Source organism: Hippocampus zosterae, chromosome 10 (genome assembly GCF_025434085.1).
Source record: "Hippocampus zosterae strain Florida chromosome 10, ASM2543408v3, whole genome shotgun sequence".
Taxonomy (NCBI): Eukaryota; Metazoa; Chordata; class Actinopteri; order Syngnathiformes; family Syngnathidae; genus Hippocampus; species Hippocampus zosterae.
Window position 1 is genome coordinate 24,676,368 of NC_067460.1, and position 20,044 is coordinate 24,696,411.

The 20,044-nt window shown below is 53.7% G+C and overlaps 1 protein-coding gene across 1 annotated transcript; it reads right to left on the reverse strand.

Annotated features, from left to right (window-relative positions):
• Positions 1-183: 183 nt before the first annotated feature.
• LOC127608801 (latent-transforming growth factor beta-binding protein 4-like) lies at positions 184-19,895 on the reverse strand. The gene is made up of 35 exons (XM_052078187.1): positions 19,635-19,895; positions 18,316-18,371; positions 17,298-17,685; positions 16,827-16,993; positions 13,546-13,788; positions 13,377-13,456; positions 13,132-13,305; positions 11,469-11,571; positions 11,099-11,158; positions 10,152-10,274; positions 9,669-9,845; positions 8,746-9,396; positions 8,542-8,664; positions 8,338-8,466; positions 8,088-8,213; positions 7,530-7,649; positions 7,319-7,432; positions 7,021-7,140; positions 6,810-6,929; positions 6,419-6,544; positions 6,203-6,340; positions 6,009-6,131; positions 5,782-5,916; positions 5,580-5,705; positions 5,367-5,510; positions 4,511-4,747; positions 4,355-4,426; positions 4,108-4,236; positions 3,881-4,021; positions 3,414-3,566; positions 2,838-2,912; positions 2,405-2,561; positions 1,922-2,112; positions 1,406-1,558; positions 184-1,240 (listed from the first exon to the last, which is right to left on the reverse strand). Exons 1-35 carry the CDS (start codon positions 19,820-19,822, stop codon positions 1,098-1,100), a joined length of 5,505 nt encoding a protein of 1,834 aa, XP_051934147.1. The 5' UTR covers positions 19,823-19,895; the 3' UTR covers positions 184-1,097.
• Positions 19,896-20,044: the final 149 nt, after the last annotated feature.

Consider the following 20,044-nt stretch of genomic DNA (forward strand, 5'->3'; position numbering starts at 1 on the left):
GATTTTCAACTAAGGTTAGGGCTTCAAAGTAGAGTTTTAAATTGGCGTTAGGGATTCAAATATTTGGTGGGAATTCAAAAGGGGGATGTTTGAAGTCGACTTTCCCGGTGGGGTTCGTGCAAAAAATGGTGTGTTTTAACAATGGAAATGACGTGGCTGTGTTCATGACATAAGCCAAAAAGATTCGGATCTCATTTTAATGTGGCAACTTTCACATTGGAATGTGGTCAAGTTGAGGTTTGACCAAGGCACATTTCATGTCGAAAGGCAATTTGTTTCCCAATCGCACCCTCACTCACGCTCCACATCAGACACGCTTGTTGACACGAGGTGGAAAACAAATCAACGGTGTCAAGTGGCATGCCAATTAGGAGAGCGAGTTGAGTTCAGCCTCATAAAATGCAGCAAGTGACACGCTAAGGGTCAAATTTGAAATTGGATGAAATATTTACAGGTCTGGTACAGGAGCTGTGACCCTTTTGGCACCAACACGCACACAAAATCTCATCGACACACGCATTCCTATTTGGAATGAGTAGAATGCAAATATCAAAAGGTATAACAAGGCAACTACAAAAATCCACTAACAGACGATTGCGCTGATAAATGCTGAGCGCTCAAAACAAATCGCTGCTAACTGCCCGATGTTTTTTGGCGCCCCCCACCCCCACACCCCTTTCCTCATGTCTTCAGACAAAGCGAGAATTGAGTCAATGACACATGGAACTTTTGTCCTGCATCGTTAGACCGTCCAAACTGTTTTGGAGCAGCGTTTTGCCCCGTTAGCATCTGGCCGTGACTGCTAGCTAACTTTACTTGTTGGAACGGATTCACCGAATGACAAAATCCAAAATAGTGACGCCAATTCATTCTTTTTAGGTTTACTTTTAGTGTCACGGTTGAAAAACTCAAACCGACAAAGAAAGCAAATTGTGCTTCCAGAAGCGTCTTAACCAGGCGAACAGAAACGCTAAGACTAAGCTCCGGCTGAAGTCGGACCGCCGCTCAGACTTCCCGAAGCCGTTTGGAGTCCAGCTAAAGTCCGAGCGCCTCCACACCGCTGTGGGCTGCTTCCTTCCGTTCCGTTCCGGTCCGGTCTAGGCAAGCACACAGTGGTTGAGCCTGCGCGACATGACGTAGCCGCGCCGACATACGCAGCGGAAGGAGCCGTCCGTGTTGACGCAGCGCGAGTTGATGCAGGGGAAGTCCACGTCCACGCCGCCCTGGCATTCGTTGACATCTGCCAACAAAAGCGCAAGGAAAGTGCTCCTTTCAAAACAATGCAAAACCTATTTTCACGCTCTAATACTGGTACTTTCAAAGCCCACTTTCAAACATCCTGCTCTCACTTTCAAACGCGTCTTTGAACCCCCCACCACCCCCCGTACTTTCTGACCCGCCTCACCGATGCACGTCATGGTGGTGGCGTCCAGCCGGTAACCGTGGTAACAGTCGCAGGTGTAGCCCTCGTCCAGGCGGATGCACGTGCCGTTTCGGCAGCCGTCAACAATCCCGCAATCGTCCGCCGCGCTCAGTCCGGCGTACGCGTCGTAGCGGCCTGCCAAGCACACGCGGGTCGGTCGCACTCCACATGTGGGCCGAACATTGTTGTATACAAGTACAAGAATGTGAAACACGTTGGAAAATGTTAAAATGCGAGGGGACAAATAGACAAGATTTGAGAAAGAATGTAAGGGAAAAAAACATGTTGGTACAAAATGGAGAAATATCGGACAGAAAACACACTGGTACCGGAAACAGGAAAATACTCGACAAAAGAAATTCCAAAATATTGGGAAATCTGAGAACTGCGACCAAAACATGTTCAGGGGGAAAAGACCGTGTTCTTTAAAATTGCCCCCCAAAAAAGCACATTATTGAGAGGAAAAAAAAACCTGCCCTTGCAGTTTGGTCCACTCACGCTCATACAGCCTCCTGGGCGGGGGCGGCGGTCCGGGTCCCCAGGAGTCGCCTTCCTCGTCCTCGTCAAAAGGAGAGCCTTGCGCAAGCGGGGCCAAGTTGAGTGGCGACTCGCCCGGCGACGGTGGAGCCTGCCGTCCGACTCCGAACGCCGGCGGCTCCTCGTAGGCTGGCCCCGGGTAATAAGCCTCGCTGGGCACAAGACAACAACACGCGACTTCGTGTGGATTCGTGTTTCGGCGGGAAATGGTCCCCACCGCTTCCCGTACTTGATGATTAAAAACAAAATACGCAACCACCAGGGCAAAAATATTGTTGAAAAAAATGTTAGACTAGTAGCATACAGTACACGCCAAAGAGTTTTCCCAAACATTAAAAAAAAAAAAAAAAGATGGGTAAAAGTTCAACTTGCTACTGATCCTTTGGCCTACCACAAGAGGGAGCCACTTTAACAACCAGCGTTGGAGTGCGTCATTGCTCTTACTCAAAGTGCCGGGGGCCGGGGTAGGCGTCGGCCGGCGCCGACCCACCCGGGAAAACGAAGTTGCCGCCCCCTCCTGGAGTGTAGTCGTCGTAGTCGGTGGCGGCGAGAGCATCCGGGGGGAAGGCGTCGCTGCCGAACGGGGGGAAGAAGGGCGGCCCTTTGAGAGGAGACGAGATTTCGCATTTGTAATTTTTTTTTTCCCAATATGAAATTCACATCTTTGGGGAAATTGCACAATGACTCTTTGGTTCATATTTGAGGATTTCTAAATGTATAGAATAAAAGAATGAGTGCATTTCAGACCCCCGCCAACAAACATCACAACAATGGCCGTTCACATCGTTTGGGGGTAGGGGGGGGGCAGTCGCGAGCCATGAGGCTACTTTGCCAACTGCGGAGGGTGCCGATGGAAAAAAAAAGGTTGGACCTCCACCTCTTTCTGGTCCAAGCGCTTCCGGGTCAGGGAAGACGACAGCAGGGAAGGAGCTGCAGAGGCTGCCAAAGTCATCTGCGGAAAACAACCCACGTCAGCGTCACTCGAATCAAACGGAATACTTTCAATTGATTCCGCCTTGACTTCAGCGGGTCAAAAAACTCACTGGAGACGACGACAAAGGTCTTTTGCAAAGAGTGACCTGGGATCTCATCGTTTCAAGGCTACTTCCATCGAACGAAGGACTTGTCAACGTGGCCTCAGCACAAATTCAAAGCACTCAAAGACAAATTTAGGACGGTTTAAGAATTCAAATGAGCACTTCACGCACCTTCTGAATGCAAATCAGTCGTGTTGGTCATTGCTAAGAATTGCGATGCGGGACGGGTTTTTTGCGCTGGATAAAAACGTTTTATAAACGCATATATCATGCCCATTCACTTTTTTCCCATAATGCCTTTGGGCTATGTGCGCGGACAAGTCAAAAGGCATTATGGAAAAAAAACGGAGGCCAAAGGGGGGAGGGGGTGCAATTTGTCGGACTTCCCTCAGCCCCCAGCCAGCCCTCATCGTTACCGGAGTCGGTTTGCGGGCAGAGCGCACACTCCATGCCCCAGCCCTGGCCGTAGAGACAGCAGCAGTCGCTGAAGGTGACTTGCGCCCCCAACAGGGGACTCTGGCACATCAGCTCGGCGCTCACCGTCTGCCAGCACACCGACAAGTTCTCATCTGGCCAGGAAGACACACACACACGCCCGTGGTCAGGTATTAGCCACACTGATGATCAGATCACTTGTTCCGATCCCACGCGAGAGTTTTTGGGAGATGGCGTTTCATCCAAATGTGGACACGGTGAAAGATTTCAAGATGTTGAGAGCTTTTCTAAGGCCCCGCCAATCAATGACACCACCAGCGAAGAACCTTGAGAGGCCACGCCCATCACATGGAAGATTTTCCTTGGGAGATTTCCAAACTAACGCCAGGACATTTCCTCATTTCGGCCGAGGTGTCGCGCGGCGCCGAAGGCGAAGGCGACGTCTTACCGGGGGGGAGGTGAGAGGCGTTGACGCACTTTCGTTGCATGTCGTCCAGCACGAGAGGCGGTGAGCAGCTGCAATAATAAGAACCCAGGGTGTTGACGCACGAGCCTCCCTCGCAACTCTCCTGCTCGCACTCGTCCAGATCTTGAATGCACACAAACACAGCGCCATGGTGAAAACCCTTCGATCATGGGAGGGGGTGGGGGGGGGGCAAAAAAATGTGTGCGTACCGACACACTCGAGTAGCGCGACGCTGTAAACAAATCCGCTGGAGCAGTAACAGTTGTAACCGGGAATGTTGTTGACACAAACGCCGTTCTTGCACACCTGCGGATGGAAGCGCTTGCACTCGTCCACATCTGACGCACGGAAAGAGAGCAACCACAAAAAAGGTCAAGATGACGGCGGAGGACGTGGCGCTTGGAGTGCTCGCTCGTTCGTCACCGCCGACGCGGCGTTAAGGATAAAGGTGGCCACCTGTGTAGCTGAAGTCGGCCTCCCCGGCGCTCACGTATCCTCTCCCGCTGGGACACAGCGACAGGAAGTCGGCTGCAGGCAAAGCATCGGGGGCGTGACGTCACCCGGCAACACGGCCCGGCCCCGCCACCCCGCCACCCCGCCTCGGGCTCTCACCTGAGTCGACGGGGGGGCAGGCGAGGTACCTGCAGCCCAGTCCCCAGCCCTCCCCCAGGGTGCAGCAGCACTCCTGCTGGCTGGCGTTGGCTGCCAGCAGGCTACACGACGACGAGCCCACGTTGTAGTAGCACTCCCGCAGCTCGCCCGGACGCGGCGCCGGCAACTCGAAGGCGCTGGCGCGGAAGGGGGACGAGGTCGAGGTCGAGGTCAAGGAAGGGCGCAGGGGGAAAGTCTCTGCCGACCAACAAGAAAGTGGGGCTGTCATGCGGCAACATGTTTGCAGACGCCAACATGTTTGCTGACGCCATCTGGTGGCCGTTTGGTGCCAAAGAAAGGATTTCCAGTGCCATTTTTTCGGCAAATGTCTCTTCAAACTGCTGGCTCAGAAATAACCCAATTTGGGGCAGACATTGGTCACAGCTGCTCCTTTTTTCGTTTGTTTTAAACCTGGCAGCCCAAAAAGTTGGGTCCGATTTTTGACCAAAACTGGGATCTTTTTGACCCAGCAGTTTTAAGACTGCTTGGGTCAAAAGCAAGCCGTTAAAAAAAAGGCAGGGAGTTGTTTGGTGTAAAAAAAAAAAACGCAGAAAGTTGGGTCAAATTGACCCAAGTAGCAAGTAGACCTCTTTTTGAGCTCAATCGGGTTATTTTGGACACAATTGTTTTCTGATGACTGACCCAAATAAAAGTGTGTGTGTGTGTGTGTGTGTCAAGTGAAATGGCAGTCTAGAGTCACAAAGGTCGAGTCGAGTTCTGCCCAGGGCAGAATCGGTGACTGTGGCTGGGCTCGCCCACGGGCCAGAGCGTCAGGATTGAAAGTCAAGGTAGCATCAATGCGTGCGTGCGGGGATACCTGCCGGCGGCGGGCTCACGCATCGTCGAGCGGCCGCGTCAAAGCGTTCCCCCGGCGTGTCGCACTCGCACATGAACGAGCCTTCCAGGTTGTCACAGCGAGCCCAACCGCACACGCCGGGCATGGACGCGCACTCGTCCTCGTCTGGAACACACACGCACGCACACGTCGGCATATTGCGCAGGCACGCAGCAAGGCCACGCCTCCGTGTACCTTCGCAGGAGTTCCCGTCGGGCGCGGCGGCGAAGCCCGGGTCGCACACGCACACGTACGTCCCCGCCTCGTTCTGACAGACGGCGTGCAGGCCGCAGGCCGATCCCTCGGCGCACTCGTCCACGTCTGGCGGAGGAGACGCGGATGGTGGGAGAGAACTTTTGGCCGTCGGCCTCGGAGGCGCCCGGCGCATCAAACTGACCGTGGCAGCGTCCGTCGGCCGAGGCCCGGAAGCCCGGCTCGCAGGAAGTCAGGCAGCGGTACGAGCCCACGGTGTTCTCGCAGCGCTCGGATTCTGCGCAGACGGAGCCGCCGGACGACGCGCACTCGTCCGCGTCTGAAAAAGCCACGGGCCGAGGTGACCGAGCGTCGACGCCTTTTAGCCGCAATTTTAGCCGCAAACGTGCGGCGGCGGACGATTGCGCATACCAAGGCAGGCCGGGCTCTCCGGGTTGCTGACGAATCCCCGCCGACATCGGCACGCAAAGGATCCTTGGGTGTTGACGCACTCGCCGTCGCCGCACACGTCGGCCCTCTCGCACTCGTTCACGTCTGCGCGGGGCGGCCAAGGCGTCTCAGGCGCGCGTCGTCGTCGCGAGCGTCAAAGAAGAAGTGGTACGTACCGACGCAGGTTTTGTTGTTGGCGCGGTGGCCTTCGCCCGGCGCGTATCCTTGAGGACACAGGCACTTGAACGAGCCCGGCGTGTTGACACACTGTCCTGCGGGGGGGCACCAGTTCTCCTCCAGACACTCGTCAATGTCTACACGCCCGCAAAGTCCCCCCGGCAAGGCAGTCAGACGGCGGCTCGGTCGGCGAGCGCGGCGTCGGCTGGACTCACCTCGACACGGTCTCCCTCGACCGAAGGTTCGATACCCCGGTAGGCAGTCGCAGCGGAACGAGCCGGCGGTGTTGACGCAAGCGCGCTCCGGCTCGCAAGCGGACTCATTTAGACACTCGTCCACGTCTGTGGGACATTGACCAACAAAATGAGTCCAGCACCCGCGCACGCCTGAATTTGACATTTAACAGTGTTAGCTTGTAATTAACGGTAGCCTTGTATCAGCCGATCATGCTAACTGCGAGTGCTGCGATGCAACGTTGGTTGTGCGCCAAACTTCATCCTGCTATCTGTAAGTGTTGCTCCGCAAAGTTGGATGCTATGCTAGGTTGTCATTTTCCTGGAAGTCGCGCTTTAACCCCCCCCCCAAGAAGAAGAAAATGGCGTGTACCTTCACACACTCCATTCGTAGCCCGGTAACCTTGGCGACAGTCCACACACTTGTAGGAGCCCTTGGTATTGACACACTGCCCGCCTGGACACAACGCTGCGTCCTCACACTCGTTCACGTCTGACCAAGACAACAGATTTGTGTGCATATTTGGGAGATTGTGTGGGAGTGTGTGTGTGTGTGTGTGTGTGTGTGTGTGTGTGTGTCTTACCTGTGCACTGTTTGTTAGTCAGTGTGTATCCTGGGCGGCAGGACACACAACGATACGAGCCCACAGAATTGACACATAACTGACCTGGACACTGAGACACATCGGAGCACTCGTCTATGTCTGGACACACACAGACACATATTATTATTAATAATAATCATAATAATAATAACAATGACACACACACACTTGCCCAAACATACACAACTTCATGACGACGTGTATGCGCAGCGTGCGCACACACGTCGTGATGAAGACCTCATCGAGCGTGTCTCATGTTGTGTTGTACTGTTTGGACCTGCGCAAGTGTTGTTGTTGAGCTTGTAACCATGGCGACAGAGGCATCGGAAGCTTCCCAGAGTGTTTTCACAGCCCCCGTTGGAGCACGGAGCTTGAACACACTCGTCAATGTCTGACCGTGCAAAAACACACACACACACAAACAAATACACATACCACGAAATATTTTGATATTTGCCCGCGCGGTGTCGTGAACATGACGATGTTACCTGTGCACAGTCCATTCAGAAGTCCGAATCCCGGTTGACAGGACACGCAGCGGTACGAACCAGGATTGTTTTTGCATTCCTGACCAGGACACAGCAGGGGATCCTCACACTCATTTACGTCTGTGCGGTGGGGGGGGGGGGGGGGGTGGCGCAACAGTAAGTGACGGTATCCATGAGCCATGTTAGCCGCAAAAGAAAAAAACATACGTTAGCCACATTAGCAATGTTCACCACAGCGGTGACGTGGGCTTCGTTTGCCTTGTTAGCTCCAGTAGCCACGTTTAACTAAGTTATCCACAGCGGTAACGCTAACCACGTCAGCCATTTGAGCGTTTTTAAATACGACGGTGGCCGTGCTGGTCACGTTAACCGTAAGAGCCACATTCGCAATGATAGCCTCATTTGCTAAAGCTGCGACATGAACTTCGACAGCCTTGCAAGCCACATGGGCAACATTAGCAACGTTAGCCATTGAGCTAAATCGGCCACACTGATGACTTACGCCACGTGAGCTACATTAACCACACAGGCAACATGAGTGTAGTAGTTTGCCGTCACCTTGACAGCGAGTCTTCTGAGCGTCCGTCTTGTATCCAGGTGGACAAACACATCGGTAGCTGCCTGCATTGTTCACGCACTCACCTGGAGCACACACACCTCGAGACGCAACGCACTCGTTCACATCTACACACACACACACACACACAAAAACAGGACTGAATCAAGAGTGTGTTCACGTTGCGTTGTTTGTGATGGCGCTAGGCTATTGTAGCCAAGAACAACTCTGGTTGAGTATGTGTTTGCTCACCGTGGCAGTGCGTACGCTGGGCATTGGCCTTGTACCCTTGATGACACACGCACGAGTGTTTGCCACCCGGCTGATCCACACAGCGACCGCCGCCACAGGCGTCCGCTTTGCTCTCACACGCACTTCGCACTGCACGCAAACGTAGCAATGAGCCAGTCTTGAAAATGGCGCATATGCGTTTCAGACGCTCCCCGGCGGACTTACGCTTCACGTGGGGCGGCCGGGCGGTCGTCTGCGGCCTCAAGAGATCTCCCCTGGGCCCGGAGTCTGGCTCCGGGATCCGTGGAGCCGGTTCCGGGAGGGAACCTCCTCTTCCTGGGAGAAGACCTGTCCCGACACATCAAGAGAGCTCATCCGATATTTGTTGTGCAAGACAGTTCCCCTTCCTGCCTCTTGCTCATCGGGTACCTTGACTCGCACTTGTTCCTCGGTTCCAGGTAGAACTCGGACCTCCGCCGGTGTCTCGGCTCCCGTCGGGGCCTCGGTCGTCACCTGCGACTTGGTTTCGATGGGTGACCGGGCTTCCGCCGCCGCTTGGGCTTTGTTTGGTGGCCTCCTTTGCGCTCGAGCTTTGGCTGATGCTGACCCCTTGACCTAGTCTCGTGCCTTGACTCCGATTGGGGATTTGGCTTCTGCTCATCCCTTGCTCGTGACCCGTGACTTGGTTCTTGGTCGTGTCTCGACTCCCGTCGGTACGTCGGTCCCAGCTCCCGTCTAGGTTCTGACTCGAGCCCTGGCGTCCGCTCGTGTTATGGTTCTGACTTGAGCCTGGATTCCTGCCGATGCCTTGGTTCTGCTTGCTGCCTTGACTCCCGTCGGCGACTTGGTTCTGCTTGCTGCCTTGACTCCCTGCAGTTCCTTGGTCGCGGCCTGTATCTTGACTCTCGTTGGATGGCGGCGGCCATCTTACAGGAGCCGCGGTTGGTTTTGGGCGGGTCGGCTGGGTGACCAGCCGAGCTCCTTGGGTGCCGAGTTGATCCGCAGCTCTTTGGCGGAACTGGAGGACGGAGGCGGAGTAGTGGTAGCCCGGACCGGCGGGGCAGATCTCCTTGAAAGCCGCTGGGAGAGCAAAATATCCTCAAGCCCTTCAGCCTAATTTTTGTCGGCATTCTCATGAAAACCAGCGTCGCGCTATTTGGGGTGTCACGTTTTCCCTGCAATTGTGGTACTGGGTCGCAGGACTGCATTTGACACATCTGCAAGTCGGTCCTAAAGCTGCCCCCCACCCCCCTCCCCCCAAAATTTTGAGACGCGAAATCCCCGCCTACACTTCACCTCCGACAAGAGAACTTGAAGCCCCTCACGCACTCCTCACGAGAGCGGCGACTCACCCGAGCCCAAGTAGGGACAGCGCTGGCATTGGGGCCCCCAGGCCTTGCCGACTCGGCTGCAGCAGCACATCTGTTTGGTGACGTTCCTGAGGATGGGCAGCGAGCAGGAGGACGGGCCCAGACCTGAGCCCAGGACACGATGGCACTGAGCCTTCTCCTCAGATATCACACTCTGGGCTGCGCAGGGCACAAAAGGAGAGACATTTCAAGCAGAGGGGTCCCACTCGTTTTCTTTCGGGGGCCGCAGTTTGATCTCAAGTGGGCCAAAGCTGTACGTCTGTGGCCTAATAAGCGAGTAACAACAAGAGGCCCAAATGTTTCATGGTTTTGGCATCCAATCCCGAGTACAGTTCTGCTGGTGACGCGCTGGCCTCCCTGTGTGGAGTGTTTGTCCCCGTGTCTGCAAGCGCTTCGGTGATTATATTGGGATTCCGTCAAGCGAGTCTCGGGAGGGCCGCTGTTTGTGTGCACGCTTTTACTTACAGATGCAGAGTCCGTGCGAGGCATCCAAGATGTAGCCCGGCTCGCAAACGCAACTGTAACTCCCCGCCGTGTTCACGCACAGGCCGTTCTCACAAAGGCCGGGCTGCAGGCACTCGTCCACGTCTGCACACAAACGCAGCGGCAAAGCTCATTCGCTCTGTTGTCAAAGGTTTCAAGGAACAGGGTCATAGAGTGCATCGTCCTCATATACTGTGCTGCCCTCACTTCGGATTTGTTTTTTTGTTTTGTTTTGTTTTGACTTAAAAGCGCAAAGAGCGACAGGAGATTGACACGCTGTCGACTGAAGACAAGTATAAGCAGCCTTGAGAACAGCCTTGGCAAGCCCAAGGCTAACCAAAATGGAAAATGCCCGTGACACGCTAACAGTTAGCATTGATAACTGCAGTTCCAGAGCCCTCGACGCAGATATTTGAACGCAAATGGTGGCGCAACACATGTAGTACGACAATACTCTCGGGTCTACGGGGACGTGCTGGGACAAAAACTCATCCCGGGAATATTCGTGGGGGATGGTTTTGGCTGGCCCTGAAACGGACATGCCATTCGGGAACATCCCGAAACACCCGAGGACCACCACGGCTCAGCACTAGTAGGGGAAAAAAAAATCTGTTCTTCTTCTGCTGTGTCTGCATATCTACAGTATCATACTGCCTCCTGGTGGCCAACCATGACAAGCAGCACAATGAAATGAACCGCAACATTAAATCAAGATGTACATGCTGTGGAAAGCTTGACGCTCTTATTTAAGTACATTATTACTCAATATTGTGTGTGTGGTTTTTTTCTTGGAACGGCAATAATGGCATTCCCACTCATTTTCATGATGACGCCTTTAAAATGGTCAGAAAAATCTCCTTTGGGATCCTGCTCATAGTTTGGAGCCAAACTTAGTAAAAAAAAAAAGACAATAAAAACAAGAAACTCACCAAGGCATTTGGTTCCGTTGCTTGGCTGAAAGCCAACAGGACAGGTGCTGTTGTTTCGACCTGCCGAGTTGTGATTTCATGACGGATTATTGCACAACAAGCATGTGAACACGAACACACACCAAGCTGACAAAACACATTAAAACACACTCAAAACATTTGTCATTACATTTCCGACACGGGGGGTTGAGTGCATCGGTTTCGGCGCTCTGCTAGGATTTCAAGTCATGTCCTCCAGGAGAAGATGTGTGTGTCAATGTGTGCGTGTGTTATGGAAGGCTATCCCGGGGGGGGATCTTTGCAAATATTTGAGCGATCCAGTATCACGGCATGTGTGCTTTTTGGAGGCGGCCGGCGTTAGCGTGCCAACCTTTGTGCGGAGGGCAGAGGGTGCAGTCGCTGGAGCCCCAGGCCTTTCCCAGACCTCGGCAGCACATCTCTTTGCTCCTCAGGCCCGGCAGAGGAGAACTGCACTGCACGTGTACGCGCAAACACAAAGAAGGAGGAAGAAGATTTATTCACCTTCAGGCCTGACACACACCCACACACACACACAAAACGTCCTTGGTGGAGGTCCATAAATGGTGACCGCGTCCAATATTGGTGCTCGGCTCAAAAGTTACACTTTGGGGAAGCGTCTGTTCTTGGCATGCACTGCAGTGTGTGCGCGCACGTGCGAAAAAAGCGTTGGAGCTTCCAGTTGACGACATGATGAGTCCTTCTGTTTCCAATTAAGTCCCGGTCCTCAGGAGGTGGACAACACCGCACGTGTTTGGTGGGGAAAACGGCCTGCTCGCACTTTGTCTCTCTGGGCGTCGGCGTTTCCTATTCTGTGTTTTTCACACTGAACCCAATTCAGCGACTCTGACATTATGCACTCATGTTGAAAGATGTCCTCGTGACTGCGTCACAGAATCGTGGGGAGGCAAGCGTTTGAGGAAGGCAGGGAGCGGGGGGGGCCCCTCTCCTGGCGATGCCTTGAATCCTGCTAGGGCTTCGGTACTTCTGACTTGAGGCTTGGTTGCCGGTGGTCGCCTTGTCTGCCGCTCGTGTCTTGGTCCTTGCTGGTGCCATGGTTCCTGGCAGTGACTAGACCCCACTTGTGCCTTGGCTTCTGTGAGTGTCTCGGTCCTGACTTGAGCCTTGGCTTTGGTTCCTGGTAGTGACTTGACTCCCACTAGTTGTCAGTTCACGTTAGCGCCTTGGTTTTATATTGAGCCTCGGTTCCTGGTAGTGCTTTGGTTCTGGCAGGTATCTTGGTTCCTGGCAGTGACCCGACTCCCACTTGTTTCCAGGTGTCTTGGTTGCTCCCCTGACTCTTGGGTCCCAACCATGCCTTGGTTCTAGCTGACATCCTGGTTCTGACCAGTGCCTAGGTTTTTGCCAGTGCCTTGGTTCCTGGTGGTGAGATTAGATGGCGCCTGCTAATGTCTTGGTTCTGATTAGAGATTTGGTTCCAGGAAGTGCCGTGTTTCCCGGCAGTCCTTGGTTCTGGCGGATGCCTCGGCTCCTGCTAGTATCTTGCTTCTGACGCGAGCCTTGGTCCAGGCTGGTGCCTGCTTTGTGCTGTTCCCTTGGTGTTACCGCTGGTGGGTGACTTGAACTCTCACTAGATGCTCAATTCCTGCTGGTGTCTTGGTTCTGCTCTTAGCTGTGGTTTCTGGACGTGTCTTGGTGGCTGTGGTTTTCGTTAGTGCCTTTGTTTTGGTTGGTATACCTTGTTGGCTCACTTGAGCCTTGTTTCCTGGCAGTATCTTAGTTTTGCCCGCTGGTTCCCGGTGTTGCCCTGACTCCACCTCGTGCCCCGGCTTCTGCTAGATTCCCGGTTCCGATAGGAGCCTTGGTTGGAGTTGGCGCCTTGGCGCAAGCGACGGTCTTCATTCAGACTCGAGCCTTCCGAGGGTCTTGACAATACCAACCCTAATTTCAACCCCTTAAAGTTGATGTTTCACGGGTGATATCAAGAAGGCTTGGGGTTTCACAAGAGGGTTTTCAAGTATTATGAGCGATCGCCATCACTTTGCACCCCTCACCTGTCCGTCTTTGACCTCCCTGAAGCAGTACTTGAAGCCGACGTGTTGGGCGTAGACGCCCTCTTCCCCGAGCGTCTGGGCCCGGACACCGCTGTCCACCGGCGCCGGAGCCCCCGCGGACCCAGACAGCGCGCCGGACGAGAGCGGTTGCGGGGCGGGCATGAATCCAGACACCTGAAGGCGCAAACGGTGAGCAACGCCAAACAACTTGACAAAATGCTGAATCGGTCGATCGGAGCTCGGACCTTCATCACCTGATGAACCTTCACGCTGGCTTCAGGGGGGTGCTGGACCCTGACCTTCACCAGGGACGCTCCGGCTGCTCCTGGGAACACAGAGTTGAAGCTTCAAAGTCAGGTTTGAAGTCTAGGTTAGGGTTTCAAGCCGTCTTTCAAACTGAAAGATCAGACGCACCGCCCGCTAGGTCCTGGTTCTGACCCCTGAGTGGCAGCAGAAACTCCGAGCGGGTCAGATCCGTTCCGGGCGCCGCGACTGATACGCGGGGAGGCTTGACGATTTCATTGGGCGAGGTGAATGAGGGCGTGGCTTGCGACGTGACGGGAATCTGGCAGAACTTTCCGGTAAAGTTTGAAGGGCAGAGGCATCGATCCTTCAGCAGACACACCCCTCCGTTCTTACACAGCAGACGGCACACAACTACACAAACGGACGTTTGCGTCAGCACTCTCAGTCAAGGCCCAACCCTGGCTTGTACGTATCGTCGATAGAAAACAGCCACGGACGGCCTCCGCCACGCACGCGCTTCCCACCTCCCGGCCAGACGGGAAGCGCTGCTAACAAGCAGATAACGTCGCACGGGGGAAAGTCGCTTGGGGACCATGCAGCGCTATACTCTTTGTCCCGACTACAAAGACGAGTCAAGGCACAAGTACCTGCGGAACAACGAGGACGCGCTAGCCGTATGAATGGCTTCCCATTCTTTGACAATTGCAGGTCCCCAAAAAACTTCAACAAAAGAATTGAGGGATCTCAATGGCTCTGCTGGACTGCTGACAGTATGTTACTCTCGATTATTTCATGTAGCGCTATACGTGAGGACAATAGTCGGATATTTCTTCTTTTCAAAGCAAACTCTGACAATCCAGTTGGAGAATGTCAACTTTAATACTGACATTGCTTTTCTCTGCCACCTGTTGCTAGGCAGACTTTTGCAGCACCGTCCTCATCTTTTGCTCTCTCCAACGTTCCCTTGGAGACTTGTCAGTCTCGTTGAGAAACGACGGGAGAGTTGCCACACCCGCGCCCACACCCACTGCCAAACGACAGCCGTCACCCGGTTCCCAAGGCTACTCACAAACTCTGAATCGGTCTCCATTCGGGCGTTCCGTCGCCGGGCCACTGAACAGGGTGGTCACGTTGCCGCGCTCGCAGTGATTGACGCAACGCCGTTGGCTGCAGCGCACCTTGCAGATGGTGGGCGTGAACATGACCTGCAGCCGGTCCGGGGCGTTCCCCGGCGCCCCGGCCGACTGCCCGACGGCCGACCGGCACAAGGCGACAACAAGGCATGACAGGAGGAAGACGAGCCTGAGACGCGGCATGACGGCTTTCGGGACACCTCAGATTGGCACCGACGAGACTGGCATCATCCGAACGAGGGGGAGGAGCAACGGAGCAGAGTTTGGTTCCAAAGCGGCGGCGGGATGAGAAGAAGAGGAAGAGAAACCAAAAAAAAAAGCTCTGCTTTCTAAAAGAAAGTCTACTACTTCCAAAGCTGGTGGTTGTTGTGCGCGTGCGTCTCTGCTATTCTCCAATGCCAATGGAGCGAGCGAGGGAGTTCTGGAGTTGGAAAATCCGCTTCCAGAGCATCACAACGACAGCGCCGCCGCCGCCGAGGACGTGAAGGAAGCGGGTGGACTCCAAAGGATAAAGTCCGCTCCCAAAGGTTGCGGTTCTTCTGCGGCGGCGTTACGTCTGCCCGCCGCTCTCCGATCCAAGCGAGTGAGCGAGCGAGCCCTTTGGACTTGCAGAGGAATCTAATTGAAAGCAGGGATCTGCTTGGGCTCAGGTCCAACATAAACACTGGGTCAGAACACGCCTACTCCTGCCACCCCCCCCCCCCCCACCCCGTGCAGCTCGCGAGCCAGCGGCCCTAAATCAGAAAGTGACGCGCCATCGCAAGGAAGCCCAAAGGAAAAAGCAAACGATACGCTCTTGTCAAGTCGCGCACGAAGCTGCGATTTGGACCGCTGGGAAGCCATCGACGGGCGAGGCTCGCCCGGTCCATCAAGAACATTTCGCTCGGTGTCTGCCGTGCAGAACCAAAGCGCGCTTGCCGCACGCCGCCCGAAAACATGGTGGCCGCCACAGACGTGCGGTCTTGCGGGACCCCCGTAAAACGCAAAAAAAGCCCATTGAGCAACTTTCCAGGCGGGGCGGGGCGGGATAAAGAAGTCTTGTCCTCGTTTCTGTTGGACCATGAGCTCACGTCCTGACGCACGTCCACCTCACCTTATGCAAGCTTTCCATCAAAGCACAAGATGACGACACCTGGACAAGTCTAGACGTCCTGGAAACTTTTTTGGGGGGGAAAGAAATGTTTCTTTTTCAGCGCGGTGGCAACACGTAAATCCGGCTGACAAAAGGTGGCGCCGGAAGGGAAGCAAAGGTGATTGCTCTTCAACACACAAAGAGACAGGACGACAACCCCAAATGACGACTCCATTCAAATGCCGAGCATATCCAAGTTATTATATTTGAATGTCTTTTGGGGGGGTTTTCAAATATATCTTACAACTGAAGTAGTCTAACTTAGGAAAGTTTTTGCATTGCACCAACTTCATGCTCATGTTTCATGTTTGACACTTTCTTTGTATTACATTGAGTTGTTCTTTCACGACGGCGGAATAAGTCCGAACGTGGCGCCTTTGGGATGCGAGCTGCCGCCTGGGGTCGTTTTGTCGGGACTGGGACAGATTAATTGCATTTGCATTCATTTCAAGGGGGAAAGATGTTTTGAGATGTGCAAGCATGATCACCCAAGAAATTCAATCAAATTTCAAGGCAGCACTGCACATTTTTAGATATGATATACTTATGCCCCCCCCCCCGACACACACGCACACAGACGAGTGCGTTGACAAAAGTGGGCGTGGCCGCGGTACAGCACAAAAACAGGAAGTGGGGCTTGTAGGAAGGAATCGGCGAGCACGTTTACGTTCCTTATCTGAAGCTCACAAAGCCCCCAGAGCGCCATTCCTCAACAGTGACATCACCAACAGCTTGTTTTTACTCCCTGTGTGTGTGTGTGTGTGTGTGTGTGTGTGTGTGTGTGTGTGTGTGTGTGTGTGTGCAACGCATCCATCACCAAGAGCATATCTGCACATTCCCGATTAAAGAAGAAAACAAATCTGGGATCCGAGACATGCAATGGATGTTGGCATGATGAACATAGCGGCACTCTCGCAAGATAAACATACATGAGTGCGCGCGCACACACGCACACACACACACACACACACTGCATTAGGTCACTGGAAATGTTTCAAAATAACATCATGGGAATGTACACAGAAAATGAATGTATAACCTTCCTGCCATGTATGCTAAAGTAAACACGTTTTATATACAGTATATCTTATTTTAAAATGATTATCTAAATGTTAAATTATATATATACTAAAGATAACGAACGTCATTTGACGGGATTATGCGATCAAGCCGCATTCCGTTACCTGCGGGTGCATCGCTGTGTAGGGTGACGTTGCCTTGGTGGGAAAAGGACGTCCCAACGCCGAGTCTCTTCTTCTCCTTCTCGATATGCTTCATGAGGGCACCGGCCAACTTGTCTCGTTTCCCCCCCGCCATCTTCTTCATGAGTACGGCCTGAGCCTCGCGCAAACTGTACAAGTACAAAAGAATTAAAAAACAAACAAGTTGTCATTCATTTGACAAAGGATTGATTGAAAATCCAAAAAAGTCACTCTTTTTCGAGTTTGAGTTGAGGCGTTTCCTTCAGGCAAAGGTTTTTCCTCACTGTGCCAAGCAACTATGTGGATGGAAGTTGAGGAGTTTCATTTTGACGTCATCCCGGCGCCAAGGAGCTACCGCAGCTTCATTCCGCAGTCAACGCGGACTATTTTTTGACCATCAAAGCGTACCGGGAAGGACCCAAACTTGACCCAGGACCAAATTTGACTCCTCACCTGAGAAAACTCTTTTTTGCTGCTACCGCCTTCAACTTGGTTCCGCTCGACAGCTTGAAGGACGGTGAAAAGTCCTCAGATTCAGGACTTGAGTTAGGACTCGAAGATGAAGCCTCAGAGGCCTCCAGACCTTCCTGAGAGCTCGAAGACACGCTCGTGTTTCCCTGCAGGAGTTCAGTGGGGTCAGGCGGATTCTCAGGAGCGGGTCGAAAAGCGTTCCGCTTTGGTCCAGTCGCAAGCTTTGCGGACGCGCCGGAGCGCTCCAATTGCGAAGAACCGGAAGATGCGGGCCGGGCAAGGTGATTGGCAGGCGATCCCGTCACCTTGGAAACCAAGCAGAGGGCTTTTGGACACCGGGAGGAGCCGCGGCAACGAGGAGGACAACGCTCTGCGGCAGGACACAAGGAGAGGAGAGGAGGAAAGGTGAAAAGGGGATGAGGAAGGAGAAGAAAAGTTGAATTGCAAAGAGCCGTGACTCACCAGGAGCAAAATGAGCCCCCGGTGAGCCGTACTTCAGAAATGACATTTGAGCATCATCAAAAAGCTGGCTAGCTGGACAGCGCCGCTTGTTTTCAAGTGCTCCATCAACGCAGTTGCCTTCAGTTGAGTTACGCCAAAGACCACCCGAGGCCAGACAGTCTTTGTGGAGTTGCGACGCTGAACTTGTGGAAAATGCTGCCCATTCCTGGCCTGACTGACTGAACCACGATTGGCAGATCTCTCGGGAGCGACCGAGGTGAGTCATGCCAGCTCACAAACGACACCTTGGGGAGGACTTTCCTCTCTGCTTCTGTGGATGTGGGTGTGTCATGTTTTAAGAATGACACATTTACTTATACGTCACTCCTACACCGCCATTGGACACGCTCTCTTTCTGGCAACACACACAAGCACACAGCTAGGTCACACACGCACACACAAGGAAGACAATCGCTCATTCTCACACGCCAACTTTTGCGGCGACGGACGGAGAACGGTGAAAGCGGGTGTGGCAGCCATCTTGGCAGTTGGTCCTCACCCTTGGTGCACGCCGTGGTCCTCATCCTGGCTGCCAGAGCTGCACACGCGCCCCATCTGCAACACACATATACAAGGTGACTTTTTCCTCTAACAAAAAGTGATTGTGATACTTCGACGTATTGACGCAGGTGAGCGCTATGCTAATGGCGTCAACTCACAGGAAATAACACACACAACGTGATCCCAAAGGGATAAAGAAGAATGACTTTTTTGAAGATGCTTGTGATCAATTGTCAATCTTGGCTGAAGTCTTTGTTGAAAAGTCAACGCTAAGCGCTCGAAAGTGGTGAGCCGGCGTGCAACAGGAAGCCTTTGATTTGTCCCTTTTGTGGGTGTTGTTGATTGGCTTGTGTCGCGTGGACGCCTCCGACCGGGAAGCTCCACAAAGCGCGTCAGCAAGCGAGAGGATGCCGCCCCCCGCCGGGGATTTGAACGTTACTCACAGCTTGCTGCGCCCATTGTGCGCGCACGCACACGCAATGAGGCCGGCACGGGAGAAGAGGTGAGGGGGAACGTGACAGGCCATTTCGGGATATTTGAGCGACAAGTAAAAAGCATTCCACCTTGCGCTGAAAGACCCACCCAAATAAACTCAAAACGCAACTGGCATGCTAACGATTAGCATCGCGAATGGCAATTTTAGAGGCAATTTGAACACAAACGGTGCAACAGCACGTGTAGACAATGCTCGCAATGCAGATATTCTTTATCGTCTGTGAGACTCTCATGACAACATCTTACCAAATAGTAGTAGAAGTCATCGTCTATTCTTTGATTGGATCGCGGCTTGTCTGATTTCTTGACAACTCACGATGGACACGTTTACCAAATTTTGCGCTATTAAGGCAAACTAGAACTGAATTTTGACCAAAACAAGCATCGAGTTCGTACAACTCAGGCTAAATTGGCCACTCTGAACCAAAATGGCCGCTTGCTTCTGTCTTGTCCGTCATGGCTTCTTGAGACAAAATTATTGTCAAAGAGAAAAATGCGGTGGCACACGGCGACGCTTGAAAGTGTGTCTGAAAGTGAGCCGACAACGGCCACTTGAAAACTCAAAGGCAGACTTCTCTGCGTCTGTTGAGGCAAACGCTTCCTTCTCCAGACGGTTTTGGTGGGTCGAGTCACGGTAGAGCTGTCTAGCAAGTTTCAAGCGCTACTTTGGTCTTTTCTTTCGTTTCCCAAATGATCTGAATGAGAAGGCGGCGAAAAGAAGCAGGTTGAACAGGTGCCGTCCACGGGCGTGTCGAGCTTGGCCAGCGGGGTGGAAAAGAGCAAGAAAGCGCTTTGGAATTGCGGTTGCGGTTGTTCACTCACCTCCCCTTCCCGGGGGGCTCCGATCGGGGGAGCACCGCGGCCCCCCTCACCTCCTCCCCCCTCGGTCTCCCCGTCTCCGGGCCGGGCCGGCCGGCCTCCCGGTGTCGGTGCCGGCTTCGGCGGCCGTCGGCGGCGTGCGCGGCCAGCATCCACGCGGTCGTGCACACGCAGAGCAAGAGCACGCGCATGGCGGGGGAAGATGACCGCTGCCAAGTGGGGAAACTTCAAACTCATTTCGTCGGCGTGCGGTGGGGGCCGCGCGCATGTGATGCGCGGCGGCCAATGGGACCACGACCAATGGGAATCCAGCAAGGGGGATGCTCTTCACTGATCACTTGAAGCCTCGGGGTCACGCGAGCGACCTCCACGTTTCATGTGGGGGAGAAGTACAATGAGAAGGTCAACAAATC